The sequence below is a fragment of the Rhinoderma darwinii genome, chromosome 9 (genome assembly GCF_050947455.1).
Source record: "Rhinoderma darwinii isolate aRhiDar2 chromosome 9, aRhiDar2.hap1, whole genome shotgun sequence".
Lineage (NCBI taxonomy): Eukaryota > Metazoa > Chordata > Amphibia > Anura > Rhinodermatidae > Rhinoderma > Rhinoderma darwinii.
The window spans coordinates 106,945,202-106,973,124 of NC_134695.1; the positions used below are offsets into that span (position 1 = coordinate 106,945,202).

At 42.4% G+C, this 27,923-nt stretch overlaps 1 protein-coding gene across 2 annotated transcripts in view; it reads right to left on the bottom strand.

Annotated features, from left to right (window-relative positions):
* Positions 1-22,874, bottom strand: part of PPP2R5B (protein phosphatase 2 regulatory subunit B'beta) — a 93,108-nt gene extending 70,234 nt beyond the window's left edge. The window contains exons 1-3 of one of the 2 annotated variants that reach the window (XM_075838745.1): positions 21,867-22,874; positions 21,332-21,431; positions 20,596-20,937 (exon numbers count right to left, since the gene is read on the bottom strand). In XM_075838745.1, the coding sequence (XP_075694860.1) occupies positions 20,596-20,788 (193 nt within the window). In that variant the 5' untranslated portion in view covers positions 20,789-20,937; positions 21,332-21,431; positions 21,867-22,874. The remainder of the gene's footprint in view (positions 1-20,595; positions 20,938-21,331; positions 21,432-21,866) is intronic. The other variant, XM_075838744.1, reaches the window with a different exon arrangement.
* Between the last annotated feature and the right edge of the window lie 5,049 nt (positions 22,875-27,923).

A 27,923-nucleotide genomic window follows, 5' to 3' on the forward strand; every position in this document is an offset into this window, starting at 1 on the left:
AGTCTGGAAAGTGGCTATGACTATATCGAGTTCTTCAGACATCCCCGCAGAAACTCCTCTGTGGCATAACACGGTGTTGGAATCCTTGGTAAAGTTCCCAGATGCCGCATACTGGATTGATGTGGGTGTCACAGTGCTTGGAGATGTGTATGAAAATAATATCCTTTTGTCCTTCGAACAAATGCAAGAAAAATTTCGGCTTCCTCGACAGCATTTCTTCAGATATCTGCAGATGCGTCACCTCCTTGCTGAGCAGTTTCCGAGACAGCGTCAACCCATCTCCTCCTACCCACTCATCGGGGTGGTCCGATCACAGGGCCCCAGGGGTCTGATCTCTACTATTTACGCTCACTTGATTGAACAGAAGGCTAATGCGAACCCACTGCCGATTATTTCCAGGTGGTCTCAACTAATCCCTTCTTTGACGGAGGATTCCATTGAAGACCTACTACAATCACACTTACATGTGTCACCCGCTGCTAATAATAAGCTCATCCAGCTGTACTATATTCATCAGGCGTATCTGACGCCTCAGCGCCTATTTCAAATGAAATACATATCAGAACCGGCTTGTCCGAAATGTTCACATGCCCCAGCTGACTTCTGGCACATGGTATGGAGGTGCCCACACCTCCGCTCTTACTGGTCAGAGATCATCGGTTTCCTCAACTTAATGTTACCATTTCCTGTTGTAGGGACTCCAGAGTTGTGTCTATTTGGAATACTGGAGGAAGACATATGGTCCCGTCATACCAAAATATTTCTACAAGAGACCCTTTTCTTGGCCCGCAAAGGCATTTCTATGAGATGGATGGATCGTCGACCTCCTAAGGTTACAGTATGGAAGCAGATGGTTAATTCCACTATATCATATGAACGTATCATTTTTAAACATAGAGATCGGCCGGACAACTTCCACAAAATATGGGACATATGGTGCAACAGCACTGAGACAACATACACTCCGAGGGAAATAGAGACGGCTGTGGATGCAAGGAGGGGGGGGAGGAGAAGATAGGCAGGTAGGGATGAGACGGATAATGTAGTGGATCTCCCGGACCTCTCACATATAAACATATTGTGTGAATTTTATACAGTTGTGAAAATGTGAAGCGAATGGATGTACTATCTGTTAAAAAAATTTTATTATGCCTTTTTTTGGGTAAGTGAAGTAAACAGGATGGCAATACTGTTGAGATTTGTTCAGCACCTGCGAGTGCTTAGGTGTATTGATAGGGACACTGTTGTCCTTTGCATTTTGTTTTGTTATTCTTCATAATGTGATAAAACAAACTCACTTTTCAATAAAAACAAGTTTAAAAAACTCGGCAAAAGACCCCGTGTGAACATAGCCTAATTCTGCTCTTGGCCAGAAGAGAACCATGAAGTATGCTCCCAACCATCAACCACCTCACAATTTTCACCCTTTCGGACATCATGGCCCAAATACAACTGTACCCACTTTAGCAGGGTATAACAACCGTCGAGCCCCGGCCCCCATGCGAGCATCACTTATTATGGCAGAACAGTGAGCTATTGGCTCCCTGCCCAGCCATTTCTCTGGTAATCGACAGATTGTATCAGGCCTGTGCCTACCAGAGGTCAGAAAGACGCATTGGATGTCAGCGTCCCAGTCCAGGCGGCACAATCATGTCACAACTTTCTTTGGTGCGAAGTTGGCACTATTAATGGAGTGGGGCATCTTTACTGCATATCGGGGCACTAATAATGGAGGGGGCTAATTACTATACGGGGAGCCATCTACTATATAGGGGCAAATAACTACTATATGGGAGGACCAAACTTCTATATGGGGGCACCTAACTACTATGGCCACTATTAAAGAAAGGGGCTAACTACTATATGGGGACCAATCTACTATATCGGGGCACATAACTACTATATGGGGGCCTTACTAATATATGGGGGCACAAAAGAGAACTACTACTGTGTAAATGCTCAATGGGGACATTACTATTATGTTGGGGAACTATTACTGTTTGAAGCCTGAAGGGGGCACTATTACTGTTTGGGTGACACTATTACTGTGTGGGGCAATAAGAGGAGAACTATTACTATACAGGCCTAAAGGGGGAACTATTACTGTTTGGGTGTCACTATTACTGTGAGTGGTACTAAGAAGATAACTATTACTGTGTGGGCCTAAAGGGAGCACTATTGTTGTTTGGGGGCACTATTACTCTGTAGAGCACAAAAAGACGGAAGACGGTGCTATTACTGTGTGTGGCACCAAGATGGGCATTATGACTGTTTGGGGCAGTATGGATGGCGAGTTTACGTAGAGTGTTAGGAATAGGTGGGAAGGGTGCTGAGAAATCAAGGAGCCAAAGATGTCTGGGCTGTAAATTCTACAGACAAGTCATGGTTGGGAAAAGTTGCCATGGCGGGTTTGGCCGGATGAAAAAGAAAAGAGAAAGTGCACAACCAATAAGAGAAGATGTCACCTGTGAGTCACTGGATTTAGCTGTACTGTATTCACTTATATGGTCTGCAGAGTGCCTCTGTTGGACTGGTATCTAACACAATACGGTCACTGTATGGTAGTAATATAGGTCTTAGTATAGTGGTATTAATAAGTAACAGTATGGTGGTATCATACCTCTCAACTTTGAAGTTTCACTAAGAGGGAGAACCGATACGCCGCCGCAATTTTTGTTTCTTTTAAGCCAAGCCTCTAATTCCACCCAATCCCCACCCATACACACCCGGTTCAGCCCACACAGTATCATGCTCCCATAGAGCCTCCCACACAGAATAATGCCAAATCGCTGTCCCACACAGTATTATGCCCTCTAGCTGCCACCATACAGTATAATGCCCCATAGATGCACCCATACGGTATAAAGCCAACACAGATGCCCCCATAGAGTATAATGCTCACACAGATTCTCCCATTCAGTATAATACTCACACAGATGCCCCCATACAGTATAATCCCAACACAAATGCCCCAATGCAGTATAATGCTAACACAAATTCCCCCATATAGCATAATGCCCCATAGCTGCGCCCATGAAGCAAAATGCCCCCATAGCTGCCCCATACAGTATAATGCCCCCATACAGTATAATGCCCTCATAGCTGTCCCATACAGTATAATGCCCCATAGCTGCCCCATACAGCTTAATGCCCCCATACAGCATAATGCCCCCATAGCTGCCCCAATACAGTATAATGCCCTCCTAGCTGCCCTTATACAGTATAATACCCCCAAAGCTGCCCCTAGTGCCAGTGCCCACATATAAAGTGCCAATGTCCTTGTAGATAGTGCCACAGTGCCAATGTAGATAGTGCCCCTGTAGATAGTGCCCCTATAAAGTGCTACAGTGTCCATGTTGATAAAGCCACACCTCCTTGAAGATAGTGCCACCCCCCTGTAGATAGCGCCATTGGGACTTCCTCTAGGAGCGGAATCCCCAGCCAGAGCATAGGCTGGGGATTCCGTTCCTAGAGGGAAGCCCTGATGTCACTGTCCATATATGGCACACAAGAAAATGGTGACAGCCCCCTGCGAACACCAATGTCACCTAAACCTCTAAATATAAATAAATATGCATTACTGCTAAATCTACTTACAATAGGGAGGTTCTCAGTGCACATTTTGATCAAATTGTGTGAGCCCATCTGCCACGACAGTGACGTCAGTGGCTACTCCTTGAGCGGAATCCCCGTTGCCTACTCTGACCGGGGATTCCGCCCTAGGAGGAGCGCCTGACCAGAACACCCAGCCGGATCATCGGCAAAGGAGATTCCGCTCAATCAGTAGCCACTAACGTCACTGTCCATATATGGAAGGGACATCAAGAGCTCCCACAAACAGAGCGCTTAAAGTAGCGCTGTGCCAGGGGATTCCTTGGCGAGCGGAGGAGCTCCCTCTGCTCCTCCACTCTGAACTAATTATGAAGCAGGGTGCTGATAGTTTCATGCTTCAGTATTGATTTAAACTGTATGGGTATGTTCACACTACAGCGTCCATAACGGCCGAAATTACGGGGCTGTTTTCAGGAGAAAACAGCACCGTCATTTCAGCCGTAACGGCATGTGCAGGCGCTTGAACGCCGCATCCATTATGGACGTAATTGGCACTGCCTTTCATTGGAGTCAATGAATAACGGCTCAAATTACGCCCCAAGAAGTAACAGGACACTTCTTTAACGCGGGCGTCTATTTACGCGCCGTCTTTTGACAGCGGCACGTAAATATACGCCTCGTGTGAACAGACAAACGTCAGCCCATTGCTTTCAATGGGCAGATGTTTGTCAACGCATTCAAGCCGTAATTTCGGACGTAATTCGGGGGTTAATACGCCCGATTTACGTCCGTAATTAGTGTGTGTGCACATACCCTCTCTGTGTCCTGAGGACCCAGATAGGGTATGTTTACATGCTTAACAAAAAACTTCTGAAAAAACTGAGCTGTTTTCAGAGAAAACAGCCTCTGATTTTCAGGCGTTTTTGAAGCTGAAAATGAAGCTTCTTTTAATTTAGGCTGGGTTCACACGACCTATTTTCAGGCGTAAACTAGGCGTATTATGCCTAGTTTTACGCCTGAAAATAGGGCTACAATACGTCGGCAAACATCTGCCCATTCATTTGAATGGGTTTGCCGACGTATTGTGCAGACGACCTGTAATTTACGCGTCGTCGTTTGACAGCTGTCAAACGACGACGCGTAAATGTACTGCCTCGGCAAAGAAGTGCAGGGCACTTCTTTGCCACGTAATTTGAGCTGTTCTTCATTGAACTCAATGAAGCACAGCTCAAGATTTACGAGCGTCTCAGACGGCTCGCAAAATGCGAGGAGCATTTACGTGTGAAACGAGGCAGCTGTTAACAGTCTGTCTTTTCACACGTAAATGCCTCTCATCGTGTGAACATACCCTTAGAGCTTCTTTTCAGGCTTCTTTTGAGGCGTTTTTTTGAGGCGTTTTTCATATTGTTCAATGGAAAATCAGCTCCAAAATACGCCATGCACTTCTTTTTGCGGAGCATCTTTTTACGCTCCGTTTTTTAAAACAGCGGCGTAAAAAGATGCCCCGTATGAACTACATGCTGTTTTTCCCATTGATTTCAATGGGCAGATGTTTGTAGACATTCAGCTTCCGTTTTTTCAGGCGTTTTTCGAGGCATAAACTCCCCGAAATACGCCAGAAAACACTGGGTGTGAACATACCCATACAGTTGACAGCGAGACATACCCAGGGACAGCGGGACACCGCCCAGAATCCAGGACTGTCCCACGGAATCCGGGACGGTTGGGAGGTATGTGGTATTATTTATGTGGTGGTTTAATGTAGTCATGGTGTGAGGTATTTTTCAGTAAGAGTATGGTGGTATTATTCAATCAGTATGTGGTGGTAATATGTGGTCATGGCGTGGGGGTTTTATTCAGTAGCAGTATGGTAGCTTTATTCACACAGTATGTGGTGGCGGTATGTGGTCATGATGTTGCGGTGTTATTATACCATATACCATGATATCACTACTGATGGGCTGTCCACAATGCACACAGAATATCACTGAAAAGGAGATAAAATCTACACATTTTTAATGAAAAAGCCCGTACTTACTACACTGATACAAGCGCAGGTTAAAACCCCAGTTCCCAGCAGGATGCAGACAACCATGGTGTTATATTGGGCAGGTCGCATAGGTGTAAAATGCTGATGAACAGCCACTCACACATTTACCATCCTTGAGGGTAAGGGGCTGCTTAGTATTGTAATTGCACACAGATAAGGCTTATATAAGGTGTCAGTCACACTGTGACATCTGGCTTTTTAACCTCCCCTTGAATCAGTAAGTATGACCTTTTCCACAGTGCACCTAGACAACTATTCTGAGCAGAGGTATATTGTTTTGACATTGAAGACCACCGCCGTCTTGCTGGTGAAGGGCTCCGAGCCTAGAGGTAAGGGCATGGCCAGACGTAGCGGATTTGCTCTGAAATTCCGCTGCGGACACTCCGCAGCGGAAATCCGCAGCGGACCTGTTTCTCCATTGCCTTCCACAGCTTTGTGATTGGGTTCGTTTTGCACATTGCGGACAATTCCGCTGCGGAGCATAGGCTGCGGTGCGTAAATTGGTGTCCGCAGCATACAATGGTTGTTGCGGACGTGTGGCGGACTGGTTGCGGACTCATTGCGAAATTTCTCCATTGACTTCAATGGAGATTCAAAATTCTGCAATGAAGTCCGCAGATGTAATGTGTGCTGCGGAGCGTATTGGTTTTTTAACATGACATTTCTTCATTCTGGCTGGACCTATGTGTATTTCTAGGTCTACAGCCAGACTGAGGAAGTCAATGGGGCTCCCGTAATTATGGGTGACTACGTGTGTGCACCCATAATTACGGGTGACTACGTGTGTGCACCCATAATTACGGGTGACTACGTGTGTGCACCCGTAATTACGGGAGCGTTGCTAGGCGACGTCAGTAAATAGTCACTGTCCAGGGTGCTGAAAGAGTTAAGCGATCGGCAGTAACTGTTTCAGCACCCTGGACAGTGACTACCGATCACAATATACAGCAACCTGTAAAAAAAATAGAAGTTCATACTTACCGAGAACTCCCTGCTTCTTCCTCCAGTCCGGTTTCCCAGGATGACGTTTCAGTCTAAGTGACGGCTGCAGCCAATCACAGGCTGCAGCGGTCACATGGACTGCCGCGTCATCCAGGGAGGTCGTGCTGGATGCCGAAAGAGGGACGCGTCACCAAGACAACGGCCGGTAAGTATGAAATTCGTTTACTTTCACTGGGGAAAGTGCTGTCCCTTCTCTCTATCCTGCACTGATAGAGAGAAGGGAAGTACTTTCACCTCAATACGCAGCAGCTAGTCCGCATCAATTTATTGCCCATTTTGGGCAGATCCGCAACAGAATCTGCAACGCAGATTCTGTGCGGCATTGATGCGGACAGTTGCGGAAGAAATACGCCACGTCTGGGCATGCCCTAAGGGTGTGCCTCATAGTTTGAGAACTGTTTCACTAGATGCTGCTCCTCTCACTTTCAAATACATTTTGTAATAACATAAATAATTCATAATCTCAGTAATGGAAGATGGACAAATATGCAGAATTTCTCTATTGCCTCTAACTACTGTGTAAATGATCCCTATAGCAGTTATCTCTTTTTCATCCTTAGATGTAAAGTCATATGACAAGCTGGAAATGTATGTATTTATACCTCACAGATAAAATTCAGGAATACATTATACCATTATAATACATTAACCAGGCAAAAAGCGATCATTCTCAATAAATGTCCATTCAGAAAGCATTAAAAGATAGTCACCATGCCAAATGAATTCCAGCAGAAATAAATGCATGGCCATTTATTATTGTATGACGGCCTATGAAGTTAGATACCCAATTTCCATTGTGCAGGAAAAGGAAATTACTGTTGGCAAAGTGAATCTTGGCTCCAAACATTTTTAAAATATGAGTGAAATCCATAAACAACTAATCATATTCCAGCTTTTATTTCTCAGAGCCTCTTTAAGAAATAAAAACAGAAACGATTGGTAGCTTCAGGATACTCTAGTTGCCTCTTACACAAGTTTTTATAAGATTTGACTAGAATATTGTTTTTGCTGAGTCTGCAGAATGAACGCTGGTTAGGAACTACCGGTGTAAGAAGCTTAACTGGAAAAATATCGGTATCTTTGGTTACATTAATTTCCTAGTAGCAACAGTCCCTGTTCTATCTATCTATCTATCTATCTATCTATCTATCTATCTATCTATCTATCTATCTATCTATCTATCTATCTATCTATCTATCTATCTATCTATCTATCTATCTATCTATCATCTATAGATTATAATCTATCTAACAAGTGGTGTACATAAAAGACGGGGGCCCTATAGCAAAGATAAATGTTATGCCCCTTTCAGGTTCTACACAACCCCACTACGAATCACCCGAAACAGAAAGCTTTGGTGCCGAGGGCCGGACTGCCCATATGGCAATTCTTGGCCACTCTGTCAGTCACCCATGCCCTGCAGCCTCCTCTCTTCTTCCTCCTCAAGAGGCTCCTGTAGTTCATCCGCCTCCCCTTTGACTCTCTGCATGTGGCAGCCTCAGCAAAAGGGTGGAGTGTACTGTGCCTGCAGAGGAGAGACGAGATGGCAACAATACAGCCGGAAATCCATCCCCAGTGCTGCCAAGCTGCTGAGGAATCCCAAAGTCTGTTCTCCTGCACAGCCTGCCCCTGTGACCAGCCCTAGGATAGCATTTTTTATTCATTCATTATAAGGTTATGCTGGGATTTGCAGTGCTTCAGAGGTCCACTGTGTATTTATTACTTGGGTATACCGGGACTTTTAGTGCCTTGGCATTTAAAAAGTAATGAAGGAAAAATTGTGGAGGCTGATGAGCAAAAAGCTAAATTTATATTTAAAAAAAAACATAAATTCCCCATTGTGTTCACAGAGCAGAATGAAATGTTAGGTGAAATTCAGAGGAATAAAGTAAATTCCCCATTAAATTTTACCTGTCTAACCCAGGAAGTGGTGCCGAGCCGCATTAAACCCTTAACGACATGGCATGGGCTTAGCGCGCTCCATACTTAGTAAATTTTGTAATACAGCCAACACCTGACTGCAACGGATGGAGAATCAGAGATCACTTTGATTCCGCTCATTTAACCAACCTTGTTTAGGTGCCGCGGTCAATCGCGACTGCGGCATCTAAAGTGTTAGAATGAGGGGCGGCCCCCTCTGACGTGCATTAAGCCCCCTGCGACATGATCTTGGGATGTCGATGGATGTCATGGCAGCCTGGGGGCCTAATGAAGGCCCTTAGGTCTGCTATCTTTGTACACCTATTAAGCCCTGCTCTGACAGGAGCCTGTCAAAATCGCTCTATACTGCAATACATTATTATTGCAATATGTAGTGCAAGCGAACGAACAGTAGCTGGCTCAAGTTCCCTAGGGGAACTTCTAAAAAACATTTAAATAAAAAAAAAATTTAATGTTCCAAAAAAAAAAAATATTAAAAGTTTAAAAAAAACGTTCCCATTTTTTTCCCCTAAAGTAATGTTAAAAAGAAGTTAACATAACTAGTATCGTCAATAAAAGTCTGAACTGTTGCAATATAATGTTGCTGAACCTGCTCGGTGAATGGCGTAAAAATGTAAATGTAAACACCCAAATTGCGGTTGTTTGGTCACCATAGCTTCCGAAAATTTTTTAATAAAAAGTGATCAAAAAGTCACATGTACCCCAAAACAGTACCAATAAAAACTACAGCTCGCCCTGCAAAAAAATAAGCTAGAAAGAAAAATAAAAAAGTTATGGCTTTCAAAATATCGTGACACATATATATTTGGTATCGCCATAATGGTATCAACCCGTAGAATAAAGCTAACATGTAGTTTTTACCCCACGATAGCGCATTTGCTATTTTTTGCCCATTTCACACCACAAATAATTTTTGTTCGTTTCTCAGTACATTAGGTGGTACATTAAATGGTGCCATGGAAAACGAAAACTTGTGCCGCAAAAAAACAAGCCCTCATAGGCCTATTTTGATGAAAAAATAAAAAATGTATGGCTTTTGGAAGGCGGGGAAAAACGAAAATAAAAAAACAAAAATTGTCTGTATCATTAAGATGTTAAAAAGATTAAAATAAACAAACCACTGGGTCCAAATGGCATATACCCATTAATTCTCAGGGAGTTAAGTACAGTGATAGACAGGCCATTATTTCTGATATTCAAGGATTTAATAATGAAAGGGTCTGTTCCAAGGGATATCATGGGATGTCATGCCAATATTTAAAAAAAAGGAGGTCAAAAAGTGGGCCCAAAAATTATAGGCCTCTATGTTTAACTCTCTATTGTGAGTAAAATGTTTGAAGGTTTTCTATGAGATGCTATCCTGAAGTATCTCACTGAGAATAAAGGTATAACTCCATTTCAGAAAGGGTTTATGAAGGATTTTTCCTGTCACACTAATCTGATCAGCTTCTATGAGGAGGTAAGCGCTAGACTGGACTGGGGTGAGTCATTGGATTTCATATATCTTTATTTCTCCAAATGATTTGATACTGTGCCACATAAAAGTTTGGTACATAAATAAGATTGCTGGAACTAGGGAAAAATGTGTGTAAATGGGTAAGTAACTGGCTCAGTGTTAGAAAGCAGTAAGTGGTTATTAACGGTACATACTCAGATTAGGCCAATGTCACTAGTGGCGTTCCTCAGGGGGCAGTATTGGGTCATATTCTCTTTAATATATTTATGAATGACCTTGTAGAGGGGATTGCTTAGTGAAATTTAAATTTTTGCAGATTATGCTTATTTGTGTAAAGTAAATAGCACAAAGGAGGACAAGTTAAATGCTTGGGCAGAAACCTGGAAAATTAAGTTTTAGGCTGGGTTCACACGACCTATTTTTAGGCGTAAACGAGGCGTATTATGCCTCGATTTACGCCTGAAAATAGGGCTACAATACGTCGGCAAACATCTGCCTATTCATTTGAATGGGTTTGCCGACGTACTGTGCAGACGACCTGTTATTTACGCGTCGTCGTTTGACAGCTGTCAAACGACGACGTGTAAATTGACTGCCTCGGCAAAGAAGTGCAGGACACTTATATACATTATATGCAGGACACTTATATACATTATATGCGGGACACTTCTATACATTATATGCAGGGCACTTATATACATTATATGCGGGACACTTATATACATTATATGCAGGACACTTATATACATTATATGCAGGGCACTTCTTTGCAACGTAATTTGAGCCGTTCTTCATTGAAGTCAATGAAGAGCAGCTCAAGATTTACGAGCGTCACAGACGCCTCGCATAATGAGAGGAGGAGCTTTTACGTCTGAAACGAGGCAGCTGTTTACTCCTGAAAACAGTCTGTCTTTTCACACGTAAAAGCCTCTCATCGTGTGCACATACCCTAACGCTGATAAATGTAAGGTTATGCACTTTGGAAGGGAAAATACACGTCACCATTACATATTAAATGGGAAAATACTAGGTAAAACTGACATGAAAAAGGAATTAGGAATTTTAGTTACAGTCAACTTAAAGAGGCTCTGTCACCAGATTTTGCACGTCACTTCCTGCCCCAGGTCCTGCATCGTGTCGGACGAGCGAGGACACATCGGCACCAGGCGACAGAGGCTACATCGACTTACCTGCAAACGCCGATGCTGCTGCAGAATCAACTGTAGCCTCTGTCGCCTGGTGCCGATGTGTCCTTGCTCGTCTGACACGATGCAGGACCTGGGGCAGGAAGTGACGTCACAGCGTGATCTCTCGAGAACACGCTGTGTGTCTGTGCACTGCCAGAAGCTGGGTGTTAACGAAGAGAAGTGGATGATGCTGATTCGTCAGCATCATACACTTCTATTCACAACGCCCAGCTAGTAAAAGTAGTAAAAACGCCCAGATGTACATACACAATACACGCCCACTTGTACATAACTTTAAACACGCCCAGTTGTACTTAAGAAAGCCTCATTTGCATAAATATAAAAATGGTCATAACTCGGCCAAAAATGCTCGTTTAAAAAAAAAAAACAAAACTTTACTGTTCTACCACTTTATAAATCTCTAGTAAGACCGCACATGTAACAATGTGTATAGTTTTGGGCAACAGTGCACAAGAAAGACATACAGATGTACACAAGTTTATCTTGACTCTGATAACTTGCTTCAGCGTGATATCACACAACATAAGCCATTGAAAAGCCAATGAAAAAGTTACGTTAAAGTTTCTTGACACTGTGTATTTAATGCGTTAAAAGTCAAGATAAAGACGGCTACATCTGTAGTAGAGCTTTAGCGGGTTCAAAGGCAGGCAACTAAAGTAATAAATGGAATGGGTGGACTACAGTACCCAGAAAGTTTAGCAAAATTAGGGTAATTTTGTTTAGAAAAAAAAAACGATTGAAAGGGTGACCTAATAACTATGTATAAATACATCAAAGTCAATACAGATATCTCTCTCATGATCTATATATATCCAGTACTGTAACTATAACAAGGGGACATTCTTTTCATCTAGTGGAAAGAAGGTTTTTGCACAAACATAGAAAAGGATTATTTACTGTAAGAGCAGTGACACTATGGAACTCTCTGCCATTGGAAGTTGTTTTTGTGAATTCAATCAAAGAGTTCAGAAGAGGCCTGGTGCCTTTCTTGAGTGTAGTAATATTACAAGTGATGTTTACTAGATTACTGTAGAAGGGTTGTTGATCCACAGATTTATTATAATTGCCATATTGGAGTCGGGAAGGACTTTTCCCCTAAAATTGGGAAAATGTACTTTTGCCTTACGGGGGTTTAGCCTTTCTCTGGATCAACATTGCAGAATAATATTCTAAACTGGATAGTCATATGTCTTTTTTTGGCCTTACAAACTTTGATACTATGATCTACAGAGGGCACTGTGTGTGGCACTCTCTACAGGGGGCACTGTGTGTGGCACTCTACAGGGGGGTACTGTGTGTGTGACACTATCTACAGGGGCACTGCGTGTGTATGACACGCTCTTCAGAGGGCATTGTGTATGTGTGACACTTTATTTTCAGAGGACTCAGCATATGGCACTATATTTAGAGGGTACTGTGACTAGTTGTTTATTTTCATGGGGCACTATTTTCAAGGGGAACATAGTGTGTCAATAATTTTAGCTGGTACTGTGTGTTGTGCTTTATTTTCATGGGGCACAGTCTATGGCACTATTTGTAGGGTGCACAGCGTGTGACAATAATTTTATTTTCAGGGAGCACAATGTGTAGCATTATTCATATTCAGTGACACAGTGTGTAACAGTATATTCACAGGAACAGTGTATGGTTCTATTATATTCATTGGCACAGTTTGTGTCAGTATATTCAGGGGTACAGTTTGCAACAGTATATTCAGGGGCACAGTGTATGGTGCTATCATATTCAGGGGTACAGTGTGTGGCACCTGGAGAATCTTGTGTTAGTATATATGTGCTGATGTGTTGGAAAAGTGAGGAGCCGAAGACTTCTGAGTGTCACACTCTGGCCGCTCAAATGTCTGAGGAGGATGCATAAAAAAAAGAAAGTGAACGAGTCCAATCAGAGAAGACGTCCCCTGTGAGTCACTGAATATAAATGCTTACTCTCTATCTGACTGATAAGCACTGTATTCACCGTATGATCTGAGGTGAGATGATGGGTGGTGACATTTTTTTTTGTGAAACAGCAACTCCCAGTATGGCTTTAGAAATGTTTAGGTCATACTGGGAGCTGTAGTTTCATGTTTATATGGCAGGGGCTAACCTAACTTAGCAAATAATCTTTGTACTGAGCTGTATTTGTGCTGGTATTGTATATGCACTGAGCTTGGTTATAGTGCTGTATTTATGTACTGAGCTTGGTTGTGGCACTGTGTTATGTACTGAACCTTGTTCTGGTGCTGTATTTATGTTATGAAGTTAGTCCTGGTACTGTATTTATGTACTGATCTTGGTTCTGGTGCTATATTTGTGTTATGAGCTTGGTTCTGGTGCTATATTTAATGTTATGAGGTTAGTTGTGGTGCTGTATAAAGTGCGGAGCTTGGTACTGGTGCTGTATAAATGTATTTAGCTTGGTTCTGGAGTTGCATTTATGTGCTGAGCTTTGTTCTGGTGCTGTATATATGTACTGAGCTTTGTTCTGGTGCTGTATAATTGTAGTGAGCTTGGTTCTGGTGCTGTACTTATGTACTGATCTTGGTTCTGGTACTGTTTTTATGTTCTGAGCTTGGTTCTGGCATGGTATCCATGCATAAAGCTTGAATGTGATACTGTATCTGTAAACTAAACTTTAGTCTTTTTGGTTGTCGCAAAAATGCTACGTTCAGAAAATGTGGGCAGAAAATCCATAGCGTATTACAGTAGCAGCAAATTAGAAGAGATTTTAACAAATCCCCTCCCAGTGCTGCTGAAGTTTTCTGTTCAAAATTTGACCTGCTCTGTGGATTTTTAAATCCACAGCAACTCAATTTATGTTGTGGAATGGTTGCGTATTTATTGCAGATTATCTACACTAATTTCGAAGTTAGATTCTGCAGCAAATATCAAATGTTGTGTTTTCTGCTGCGTAAAAACAGTGTATCCGTAGCAATATCGCAAGTAAAAAAAAAAAAACTTTCTCAACTTTAAAATAAAAAACACCATACTCACTTCCCCAGGCGCTCCCTTAGCAAAGCGTCCCTGCTCCCACGGCTGATCTCAGTGCAGTTGGTAACCTGGGATGACGGTTTGTCCCATGTGACTGAGACCAGCCGGGCTAGGGATCCTTTGCTACGGGAACACCAGGGGAGTGGAGTATGGTCTTTTTTTTTTATATACCCTTTGCTGTTCTCCACGGCTGTAAATACAGCCGAAAAATTGTACCAAATTCAACACGATTTGGTGCGGACATTCAGATGGAATACCCTGTGGAATCTGGGTCGGATTTGCTGTGTCATTTTCAGCAGCGAATCCAATGACTATGAACATACCCTCAAACAGTAAATATTTCTTATAGATGCCCTCATCTAGAGAAGTGGGCGTGGGGGCAGCATGTGGTTGATTGTTCTTTAATTGTGTGTAATAGAGACTATGGGGGTCTCTATTACAAATATGGCGCTGCCTCCCGCCAATATCAATATAAATTGTCCCGGAGGGAAATTTAAATTTTACATGGTGTCACACTGGTTTTGTCTACAGATGATAGAGAGCAGTTTACACACAGTATGTATTCTGTAAAATGTGATGTTCACCCTGATCAGCCATAACTCGCAAGTGCACAAACTTATTTCATATTTACCACATAGCAAGTGAGCCTGTGTGCAGATGGGGACTAGAGTAGCCTGGAATTGGTCCCCTTCCTCTAGGGGTCTAAACAGCTATCTATCTATCTATCTATCTATCTATCTATCTATCTATCTATCTATCTATCTATCTATCTATCTATCTATCTATCTATCTATCTATCTATCTATCTATCTATCTATCTATCTATCTATCTATCTGTCAGTCCATCTTCTATGTATCTCATATCTATCCCATAGCTATCTACAGTGCTTTCGGTAAGTCTTCAGACCCTTTCACTTTTTTCACATTTTGTTATGTGGAGGTTTTTCCTTATCGTTCTGCACTCAATATCCCATAATGATAAAGTAAAGACAGAATTTTACAAATTTTTGAAAATGTATTAAAAATGAAAAACTCAAATTTCGCATAGACTGAAGTATTCAGACCCTTTGTTATGACACCTGAAATTTTGCTCTTGGGGCCTCCTATTTCTCTAGATAATCTTTGAAATGTTTCTTAATTGGAGTCCACCTGTGGCATATTCATTTGATTGGACATGATTTGGAAAAACACAACCCTGTCTATATAACGTTTCACAGCTGACAATGCATATCAGAGCAAAAACCAAGCCATGAGGAGGAATGAACTGCATGTAGAGCTCAGAGACAGGACTGTGTGGAGGCACAGATCTAGAATAGGGTACAAAAAAAATTCTGCTGCACTGAAAAATCCCAATAGAAGTTTGGAACAACTAGGACTCTTCCTAGAGCTGGCCTACCCACCAAACTAAGTAATCAGAGAAGGGCCATAGTAAGACAGTTGATCAAGAACCTAATGGTCAGTCTGGCTGAGCTCCAAAGATCCTGTGTGCAGATGGTTGACCTCCTAGAAGTTTTTCCCATCACTGCAGCTCTCCTCCAATCTGGGTTTTATGGCAGAGTGGCCAGAAAGAAGCCTCTCCTCAATAAAATACATATGAAAGCCAGCCTGGAGTTTGCAAAAAAGCACCTAAAGGACTCTCAGACTGTGAGAAACAAGATTCTGTGGTCTGATGAAACCAGGATTGAACTTTTTGGAATCAATTCTAAGCATCATGTCTGGAGGAAACCAAGCACTCCTCATAACCTGCCCAATACCATCACTACAGTGAAGCATGGTGGTGGCAACATCATGCTGTGGGGGTGTTTTTCAGCAGCTTGGACAGGGAGACTGGTCAAGATTGATGGAAAGATGAAAGGAGAAAAGTACAGAGATATTCTTAATGAAAACATGATGCAGAGTGCTCTGGACCTCAGACTAGGCCAAAGGTTCATATTCCAATGAAACAGTGACTCTAAGCACACAGCCAAGACAACACAGGCCAGAGGCCTGACTTAAATCCAATCGAACATCTCTTGAGAGACCTGAAAATTGCAAAATTTGTACAATTTCAGGTATACAAACCTTGTGGCATCATATTCAAGAAGACTGGAGGCTGTTATCACTGCCAAAGGTGCTTCAACTAAATACTGAGTAAGGGTATGTTCACACTGAGGAATTTTGAAGGTGAAATTCCGCCTCCCATGAATTTCAATGGGAGTCGGACGCTTCTTTTTCCCACTAGCTGATTATTTCAGCTAGCAGGAAAAAGAAGCGTCCTGCTCGATCTTCCGGGCGGATTCCGCCCAAACCTCCCCATGATGTCAATGGGAGGGAGGAATCTTCCTGCCATCAGTAGGAATACTTACGCAGCGGAGTGTGGAGCGAGACCCGCAACGCAAAATCCGCCGTGTGAACTAGCCCTTAATACTTATGTCAATGCAATATTTTAGGTTTTCCTTTTCAATAAATTAGCAAAGATTACTAACATTCTGTTTTCATTTAGTCATTATGGGGTATGAGTGCAGAATGATGGGGAAAATTTGATTTTTTTTTAAATTTTAGCACAAGGCCTCAACATAAAATGTGAAAAAACTGAAAGAGTCTGAAGACTTTCCGAATGCATTGTATCTGTATGTTGGTCGATCTATCTCATATTTATCTATTTGTCTATGTCAAACCTCCATAGATAAAAAAAAAAAAAAGGTCTTTCTCTCTCTCTCTCTCTGAAGAAAATCTAATATACCATAGACTGTATGACGCGGTTTGTGTCTTATTTCATTTCCTGAGTGGCTGGATAATGATTTGCTGACAGCAGAAAGAAATGAGAGTAAGATGAGCGTAGAACAATACACAAGGGAAAAGGTGAATGGAAAGAAGGGGGGATAGGGAAATTTGGAGTCAGAGAAAAGGAGCAAAGAGGAAGGGTTGGGTTGAGAGCAGCGAAAATGTAGATGAGACAGATATTTATCAGAGGGAGATAAAGAAAGAGGAAAGGATGAGAGACAGTATGTTACAAGCAGCAATGGAGAGGGACCGGAATATACAAAACAGAATTGGGAGACATACGGCATAGACAGATACACATGGGAGAAAGCCCACAGAGACTGTAACCAAGGACACCCACAGAGCGCCTCTGTCACCATATGCCTCACTCACCAAACTGAGCTCTATCATGGTGCCAAGAACACGTTACAAAAAAAAAGCATAATACACTGAAAAATGATCATGTAAGGCAAATAATGTATTTATGATACATATGAGGTCTCTATGTATATTTAATTCGCTTGCTATATTGTATATCTATGTAGAGTATCTACAACGTGTGCTCAAAAGGAGCATGAAAGGAGCATGTAAGCTGTAAAGGATCTGCCAGGCACAGCTTCGGGGTTAACTCCCTTAATTAATCAGTCTGCACCTGAATCTACATCCCTGAGACTGACTCCAGCTTCCACCACTCAGGCTGGCAGGCTTAGGAGCGGGAGAGCCTATCGCAACCTGGCCAGACTCAGCTAGCTCCCGCCCTCGGTCTATTTAAGCCTGCCTTTCCTGTTCCTCCAGTGCTTGTGATTCTTTTTCGTGTGGTTTCCTGGCCCAGCTACAGCTCCTTCTATTTTGTTCGTGCTCCATACAGACCCTGGCTTACTGACTACTCTTCTGCTCTTCGTTTGGTACCTCGCACACTCCTGGCTTGACTCGGCTCGTTCACCACTCTGGTTGCTCACGGTGTTGCCGTGGGCAACTGCCCCTTTCCCTTGCTTGTATTCCCTTGTATGTTTGTCGTGTTTGTCGTGCACTTACTGAGTGCAGGGACCGCCGCCCAGTTGTACCCCGTCGCTTAGGGCGGGTCGTTGCAAGTAGGCAGGGACAGAGTGGCGGGTAGATTAGGGCTCACTTGTCCGTTTCCCTACCCCCCGGTCATTACATAAGCTTTTCTAATATTAGTAATGATAATAATATATTGTCATATTTAGACAGATTTTAAAGAAATTACAATATTCTAAGAAATCTTTTTCATTGAATCTCACTATGTCCTCTATATTTCTGAATCCCAGCAATACCACCAAAAAGAGAGGGTACAATATAGATAGATTAACTTTTTTTTCCCCTAGCTGTCAAGATGGCACCAACACACTTCAGAAGACAATGAAATAATACTGCTGCTGACTGGCTCACTGGAGCCTTTACACAAAGGGAAACTACCGCGAGCTTGGCACATGTGCTTCACCTTCTCCTCCTGACCTGAAGTACCATGCCAGGTCAGGAAGAGAACTTCTGGCGATGAGGGAACATAACATTTTATCATGACACTGAGTATCTATGAAAAACTTAGAGCCAAATTACATTAAGTATTGATGCTGTAAATATATATATATATATACATACAAGCTAGTATTTTTTATAAAGACTGTCTAATGAAGGGAATATGGACATCATAGAATGGGGTCCCGAGCAGGCAGTTAGCTCGGGGACACCACTCTTTGAACCATAGTGTGAAGCCGCTAAATTAAAGTGACTCCCGCTATGGTGGACCTGGCCTGTTCATGTATTACATGGTCAGCCATTCATTTCTTTGTTGCCCTTATAAGGCAACTCATTCAATTACCTTTTTATGGTTTGCTCTATTTTTCAGTGTGTTTTTATAGAAACTATTCTCCTTTTGGAACCTGGAAACAGTCAGCAAAAAGGCTAGCTGCCTTTGGCGGATCTTATTCTGTGTCTCGGCTCAGTACTAGGTACACTGTTTTGATTGGGATTTGGGACTGATGGCTCATTAACACCTTAATACCCCTTGCAGTCTAACTTGTTAATTTATGGATATTGACTATAGATGTTTATTCAATTAGGCTACAAGGGGGTGTTAAAAAATGTATGAGCCAGTCAGGTCCACAGACCATGAGAACAGTAAACCAATGTACATTGAAAGTACAGGAGGCACATAATGCCAATCATATGATCAGTCAACAGCAGTTAACCGGTCTGTTGACAGTTTCCAGGTAGCAATAAGCTTTTTTTACATTGAAGAGTGCTACATTTTAAAGACAGTCTTAAAGGTGGAACATTACTTTAACTATTTACAGCCTGCTACGCTATTGTTTGTCCGCATTGACCCAGATAGCAAAATTGCTCATGTAAATCCACATCCAAATATATGATAATGTGTATATGCTGATAAAATTCAGCTTCAAATATTTTGTATCTGTACTGTAAATTAAGAGTGATGACGTTCTGTGCTTTATAGTATGTGCATCCTTATTGTGCATGCGCTCAGCTAGGAGATGCTCCGCCATGCAGTGCACATTAATATTTAACACCAGGATGGGCTGGTGTATGGAATATGCTACAATGAATGTTCTGCATTATATAAGAATAATAATGTCTTCCGAGCTAGTGCACATATTGCATAGTGGATGGCTTCTCCCAGAAGACTGAGTGAGAAAAGAAGAAAGAAACGGGAAGGATAATGGCAGGATGGGCCCAACCTCTAGAATGGCATTAGAAAAGATGATAATGTTATCTGAAGAGTTAGAGCTATTGATCTGAGGATCAGCATCATGGAGAGTGAAAGGAGGGGCAGAGAAGATGGACGAGATGGAAGGGAGAAGACAAGCAAAATAGATATGAGGGGTGGGAACATAAAATGGTCAAAAGGAAAAGGCTGAAACCTTCAGACAGATTAACAAAATTAAAGGTGTTAACAAACAATAGGCTTAGGTGAAAAAACCCTTTTCGATTGAGTTATTACATAATTTGCAAAACTATATAGAGCAGGAAAATGCAGTAGACAGCGTGAGCCCATGGACAGTATAGGCCTTTAGCAGTCATAACTTTTACACTAGTACAAACTGGGTTATGCAGCGTTTATGTTTGCGTTATATACAGTATAGGTGTAGCTGAGCTGAGTTTATCATTTGGAGCAAAACACCTTCATACCATGTATCATGTAAACATATAGTATTGTCTTAAAGGGATATTCCACCTTAGACATTTATGGCCTATCCATGGGATATACTGTAAATATCTGATAGATGCGGGTCTCAAGTCTAGGGCCCCCATCTATCTCCAGAAAAGAGTCTCCTGACTCCATCACACCTGGTGAGGAGACCGCCACATTGAGGTGGAGAATAAATGAAGATGTGGCTGCACTGTGAACGACTTTCCATTAATTCCTATGGAAGTTACAGAAACAGCCTGGTTGCGCTGTCCGCCTCACCAGGTGGGACTGGGTTCGGGTGACTTCTGTGCTGCGACCTGCATCTATCATACATTTAATATCTAAGGTGGAAATAACCTGGAAGAGGTTTGTATGCTACATGAAGTAAAATGGTCTGGACCACCATCATGGAGATCCAACAATATTCTTAATCAACTGGAAATTAGAGATTAAACAAAGGGCAAGACACTTTGGGAAGACCTGCCTACCTTTCAAAGGAGGTAAAGGTGTTAGCTCTTGTTGCTTGCTCTGGTAGCGGAACTGAGAAGAGCTGTGGGATCTTCGCTGACGGGAGCGAGGAAGAGTGCGACGGGAAAATCCATCTACTTTGTCTGCAGCCAAGACAGGGGAGAGGCCCGGGGAGGATGGACTAGTTGGGGTAATGGGAAGCTTGGTCTCCATGAGTGTGTTCAAGGCAGCAACAGTAGGAAGATGTTGGTGGTTGTTAGCGCTGCAGAAGATGACGGATACACACTGGCGAATTATTAGCAATCTAGGCCCAGGTGGGTCCTAGTGGAAGCAGGATCACCCATGGGCAGCAGATGGAGAAGCTGAAGGAAAAATATTTGTATGTTTCACAAGATAATGAAAAGTATAATTTAACAAGTAAAAAAATATATTCAAGTAATAAAATGTCATTAAGATTTTGACATAGATGACTGACATGTTCATAAAGTTGTAGATTACAGAAAATATAAGAATCGTAACAAACCGCTTATAACTCAGTAGTAATATATGGCTGAAAAGATGGACTAAACATATCTAGGCATGCATACAAAACATCACAGCAAAAGATAAAAGGCTGTGTCATATGAAATGACTATCACCTAAAATGTTGAAGATGGTGCAGTAAAAATGCCCATCATTTTCTATGGCACAGGCAGAATTGAACCAAGTCACATTTTCCTTTTTTTCACCATGTGTTACAGGATTTATGTCATTTACCTTATGTTGAGAAACTTCTGTTGGATCAATTCCAGACGTCACTTGTCTACACACCTTATAATGGTCACCGTCAAGCCCTCAATCATGCCATGAGAAATCCCTACCAGATACTGCAGTCAGTGCTAACATTATAAAGACATGTCTATATTACAACATCTCGGTGCATATATTATTTTGCTCGGATCCTTCATTTCTTATCAGACTACATTTATAATAAATATCAAGTGACAAAATACAAAAAAATGACATCCTGAATTTTATTATAACACAAAGAGAAACCCTATTCATTTTCAAAGACTAATGGTAATAAGGCCACTTATGGCACATTAAATTAGCTTTATGAGCATCTTGATTTTTTTTTTTAAACTGACATTTTAGACTAGGTCTCCACACTTTAAGGATGATTTTGATACATTCCATGTTTCTGAGTAACAATAATTGGAATCCTTTGTGTAATACTATCACCCACTCCCAACATAACAGGTAAAACTTACAGCTACAGCTTTGCCAAGAGGCTCTTGCTTTAATAATTTACCTTTCTGTATAGATCTTTGTATGAAATTTGCATCCAATGTCTAAACTGATCAATGAAGATTAGGCCGCAAGCAGGATGAAATTTAAATTTACAGTTGAAAAATTTCCAGAGAGCCCAATTGATCGGAGGTAGAAACAAGTAGTTTACGCCTCTCCTCTGGATTTGTAGAAGTAGGTCCTTCAAGAGGTTCTAGAATGAATATAGATGATTCCTGCCCAAGACCGCACCATGCAGACTCTACATAATTCTTCGTAATTTGTATGGTTTGGTTAAATGTTGGAAAACCGATTCTCTGGTCTATAGCGGTAATAATATATCCTCAGGCTATACACAGATGTCAATATTCCAGAGATTGAAATTCTCTCTAAGACACAGAGAGAGCAACGTATGGGCTGTGCAGGATCCAGAAGAATAATATATTCAGGAAATTGATATTGGCAGTCAGTATGGTGTGCTGAACCAGTGCATTCCTAATTTTTAATAGGACTTGAGGCCCGGAAGATTCTGCATTAACCCTTCAACCTTCTCTGAACCAGGAGCATCAATAGGAATGAAAATGCTACTGAAAAAGAAGCAATGTTAGGTAGAATCACCGGTTCGCTGCTAGCTTCCCTGTGGGATCAGGTGGTGTAGCATAAAATAATCCTAAAATGAGCCCCAGACCTGTGATTATAATAAATTCTGTAGGATGGTAATTGTAGAAGGAGCCGGCACAGCTGGGACCATGTGCAGTGAATAGGATCCTAGTTTTAGGTTTTCCTCCTTTATGGGATTTTGCATAGGCCCCTGTGACTCTCCTTTCTGTCAACCTGTCCTTGGTCCATAGAAGCCGTCTTCACGTGATGTGAAAGATCTGCAGTTTCCCTGTCTCCGGTTAGTAGGCAGATGCAATGATTATATAGAATTAGGAGGATTTCCCTTTTTTTTCTCCTTCAATAACAGCAGCCTTGGTTTATCTCTAGCTGCAGGATCAGTACAATGACAAAACCCAAACCTATTCCTCCCCCCTGCACTTCTCCCAAATGTCATGTGACCATGAATGAGCAGAGGATTGGCCTTTTAATAATAGGGTCTGCGTCACTGCTGGGGGGTGATGTCACTTCTCTATAAAACCATTGGCTGCAGTCATGCTGGATTTAAAGAGACAGCTGCCTGTGCAGTAGTGCTGTGCTGCTCCATGAAGAGGGAGGAATGAGTGTGTGTATACGTATAAAATATATATGTATACAGTATAAATATATCTTTGTAGCCATATTCTAGTAGTAGCTAAACACATGTGAATACTCTCAAGGCACATTAGTAATATGTTTTTATAGATCTAAACCAACGGGCACAATGTGAAGCACACATCTTTAGGACTATTTGCATATATTTAGAATATATACATGCATGAATAATGATATACAGTATATTCATTTGTTTTTATATCCACATGCAGCATTTTTGTGTGTGTTATTTAGGAGAATTTAGATCATACAGGCTTGTTTTTTGTTTTGCCTTTTAATCACAGCATTTGGGGCAATTTTGTGGCAATTTTCAATGTAGACAAATTTCATTAACACAATGCGGCTAAGAACTGTGATGCTTCATGCTGCATTATTTTCCCAATGAAATCTTTAGCTTTAGAAAGCGCTGTTGTGGTTTTTACGTAAAATACTATAACAGTTTTCCATAGAAACAGTCTCAATCTTTTTTCTACAACTGTTTAAAAAAAAAGGGTCTCTGTATTTACTTTTGGAATATAAAAAGAGGTGAAATGCTATAAGCTCTAGCATCAAATTTATAAAGCATCTGGCCGTTATTTTGGATGTATGTCAAATAAACGGTCTAGGCCAGGTTGTAACCTGGGGTTACTGGAGTGGTTCCCCTTTAAAAAGAAGACAATCACAGACCAAATAAAAGTTTAAACAGTTTAATTTTGCTGAACACAACTGCAATTACAGTGGCACACAAAGCGTAGAGGATACTAACTCTTTAATTGGTTGACAAAGCATGACATATGAGGAGGACTAAGGACGTTCCCGCATCATGACGAGCATACTCGTCATGCTGATCGCAAGTGTGAGATCAGGAGCGGGTCAACAGCTGTAACACACAGCCACAGCCCTGGCCTGACTGTGGAAATCAGAGAAACCTCTGATTGCTGTCAACCCCATGAATGCCGCGATCAAAGCTGAACTCGGCATTCAAAGGGAATATAAGAAGTGGGACCCACCTTTGATCGTGTCACATGGAATCCCTGTGATGCGATCGAGGGACATATCCGATATGGTCAGACAGCCAAGGGTCCATTGAAGACCCCAGGCCTGTCTGACCATATTTGTAGGCCCTGTACCGCTTAGGGAAAGTGTCAGGGACTGTAATGGAATGTGAGGAGAAAGGGTTATATAATTTGGAAAATGCCCATAGACCAGGATTGGTTACAGGGTATCATGAGGGGCGTGGTATAATCAATAAAAGTAAGGGTTCAAGGGCAGGTCACCCTCTTACCTTCTGCTCCAGCGAGAAGTACATCCTTCTGTTGCAGTGTGAGGATATTGAGACTCCATTTTCTTCTTTTCCTCTTCCTCCTCTTCTTACAATGGCTGATGAACTTCTACGGTAAGTAGCTCAGCGGGTGGCTTCGGAAGGGGCCGCTTGGCTGGAGACACTACTAGCAGGACAATGAAGGGGTATTAGTGCACCAGTCCAGGAACAGCTGTAGACGGCTACCCAAGTTAGGCCGCAACGTGTTACGTGTCCCCCAGTCCGCCTAAGCCCCAGTGCTGCTTCTTGTCATCCTGCCCACTTGATCCCTGCTCCTGCTCCCGGTGTTGTTAGTGCCGTGGGTGCCACTCCTCCGGCCTGTGTGCTTAGCCAGCCAGGACGGAGGTGTCTTTCCCCTGATCTCTCAGCGAGAGATGTGGTACCTCCCTCCCCCCGCCCAACATATTCTCCTGCTATTCCGCCGCATGGTACACAAATTACTCAGCGGATGGAATACACTCTGGAGACGTGATGACCTCTGATCTGGGTGAGTCTGCATGCGATAACGCATGGCTCAATAAAAATGTTTTATCTGGAAATGACTTAGTGTCTGTTTTAAAAGTCGTGGTGGCTGGCTTGAACGTAAATGAGGGAGTGTCTGCTTCCTCTGTTCCGCCAGGTGGGGCTAAGACACTGTCTGTGAGGAAATCAGAGTTATCTAGTTTAAAGTTTAGTGATTCATTGATTGTGGCATGGCTCTCATGGAACTCAATTGTCGACAGAGACCAGGGAAAAAATATAGAAAAGTGACTTCGATGACATTTGGTCCTTGGTTTCTGTTGAACAGGTGACAGTCGACAAGGAGCGCACTTTCAAGAAGGGATCGGATAAGAAGGTGAAGGTTGCGAAAACTTTTACTAACTGGCTCCAGGGTTACTCTACCCTGGCGCACGTTATTTGTCGACACTTCCCTGAAAAAGGAGCCAAATTATTTGCATATTTCGATATGATATTTAGCGCCCACAGGCTGCACGGGGGTGCGGCCTGGTGGCGCTATGATGAAGAGTTTCATCATCGTTTGGCTTTGGCGCCTGAAAATAGTTGGGTGTCAAAGGCAACTGATGTATGGTTGCAGCTTATTTTAGCGCAGACCGGGAAATCTATGCAACCCTCTCCATAGATCTGTTCCCCAGGAGGCGGGAGGCAGGGCTACTCATTGACGGGTTTAGTTATGGTTTTACTATACATTATGAGTATTCATCAACATTGTTGTTGTCTGACGACTTGCAGTCGATCTATGAGAATGTTGATGTAGCGTGGAAGAAGATTGCTAAAGATCTTGAATTGGGTAGAATGTCTGGCCCTTTTTCTGAGCCCCCGTATAATAACCTGAGGGTCTCTCCCCTTGGCTTGGTGCCTGAAAAAGAACGAGGAAGTTTTAGACTTATACATCATTTATCCTTTCCTCTTGGGGCATCAGTCATTTCCAGGGAAGATACGATGGTTTCCTATACTTCATTTGACATCGCGGTTCAATTGGTCACAGGCTGGGCGCTTTGTTGGTGAAAACAGATATTGAAGCTGCATTTCGTTTGCTACCTGTTCATCTGGAATGTTTCCACTTATTGGGTTGTTGTTTGGATGCTTGTTTGTATGTTGACATGTGTTTGCCCATGGGCTGTTCAATATCCTGTAGTTCGTTTTTGGAATGGGTAGTCTGTTTTGAATTTGTTTATTCTTCTGTCATACACTATTTGAATAATTTTCTTTTTGTCGGTCCAAAAGATTCTGGTCTGTGTGGTTACTTGTTGAAGGTTTTTCAATTCATGATGACATGTTTTGGTGTGCCAATTTCCAAAGAGAAGACAGAAGGTCCATCCAATGCTTTGTCTTCATCAATCGAAATTGATACGAACCTCATAGTTTTTCGACTGCCGGAGGATAAATTAGCGAGTTTGTTGTCTTAAATTGACCATGGTCAAAGAAGGTAACATTGAGACAGTTGCAATCACTGCTGCGCTTTTTGGTATTTGCCTGACGAATTATACCTATAGGTAGAGTTTTTTCGAGGCGATTGTCCCTGGCTACTAGGGGTATACAACGTTCGGATAATTTTATCCGGGTTACAGCCAGCATGCGTAAGGACTTGGTTGTGTGGCAGACCTTTATGGTTTTGTTTAACGGGTGTGCAGTCTGTCAAGAAATGCAAGTTTCTAATGTGGATTTGGAGTTATTCACAGGTCCGGCTGGTGGTGACGGTTTTGGTGCGCTATTGGGCCGCAGCTGGTGCAGGCCTCCCTGGCCGACTACTTGGTTTGAGCTAGGTCGGACCAAAAGTTTACCTTTGTTGGAAATGTTTCCTATCATTGTTGCGGTTGAGCTGCGGGGTCATGAGATGGCCAATAGGCAAATTTGTTTTTGGACAGATAATATGTCAGTAGTTCACGCCGGAAATTACTTGTCATCGGTTCATTGCCTGTGTTGGCTCTTTTGCGTTATTTCGTTTTGAAGTGTTTGCATTTTAATGTATGGTTTTGTGTTAAACATGTTCATGGTGTTTGTAATAAGATGGCTGATGCTTTGTCTCTTTCACAGATGTCGGTTTTCCTGGAATTGCATCCGCTGGCGTTTGGAGAGGGGGAACCCCCTCTTCTAATTCTGATTCTTTTAATGGGTTCTATTGTTCCAGCTACATGGAAGAGTCATTGTAGAGCGTGGTGTTTGTGGTTAGAAGCTGCTGGAAACAATTTCCCGGTGGATGATAGTCGACACTTGGATTTCACCTTGGATTTCCTTGTGCATTTGCGACACCGTGGCAGCGGTGCTACTACAGTTGGCAGCCATTTGGCCGGCGTGGCATTTATGCTGAAGTTGTGGGGTGTCACGGATGTCACCAAGTCTTTCATTGGTACGGCAGGCGCTGAAAGGGTGGACGAAAGAAAACGTTACACGTGATATGAGATGTCTTGTTTCTTTTGTGTCGTTGGGTACGATTTTGTCAGCGGTTGTATATGTTTGCTGTGATGGTTATGAATTTGCAATGTTCCGCACGGCTTTCTCGTTAGCCTTTTTTGAAGCGCTGCGCTGCGCTGCGAGTTGGTGGCGCCCAGCGCTGGAAGGACAGGGGTGTCTTTCATGTACCAACGTGGTGGTAGGTCTAGATTGCTTAAAACTTTGTGTGCGTAAATCAAAAACTGATCAGTTGGGAAGTGGTTCCTGGTTGTCTATTGGTAAGAATGCGGGACCACACTTCCAGTGGTTACAGTTACCGAGTTTTTGCGGATATGGGCCGAGGTGTCACAGTTTTTGTTACATGCTAATGCAGCCCCCCTTATGCGTTTTCAGTTACATAGTTACATAGTTAGTACGGTTGAAAAAAGACACATGTCCATCAAGTTCCACCAAGGGATGGGAAAAGGGAAGGCGAAAATTTCTACACGTAGGAGCTAGTATTTTTTCGTTCTAGTAAATTATCTAAGCCTTTTTTAAAGCCATCTACTAGTTCAATTCAGTTTTTAAATCGTGTTTACGACATTTGGAGTTGCCTGCATAGGAGTTCAGAGTGCATTCCTTCCGTATAGGTGCAGCCAC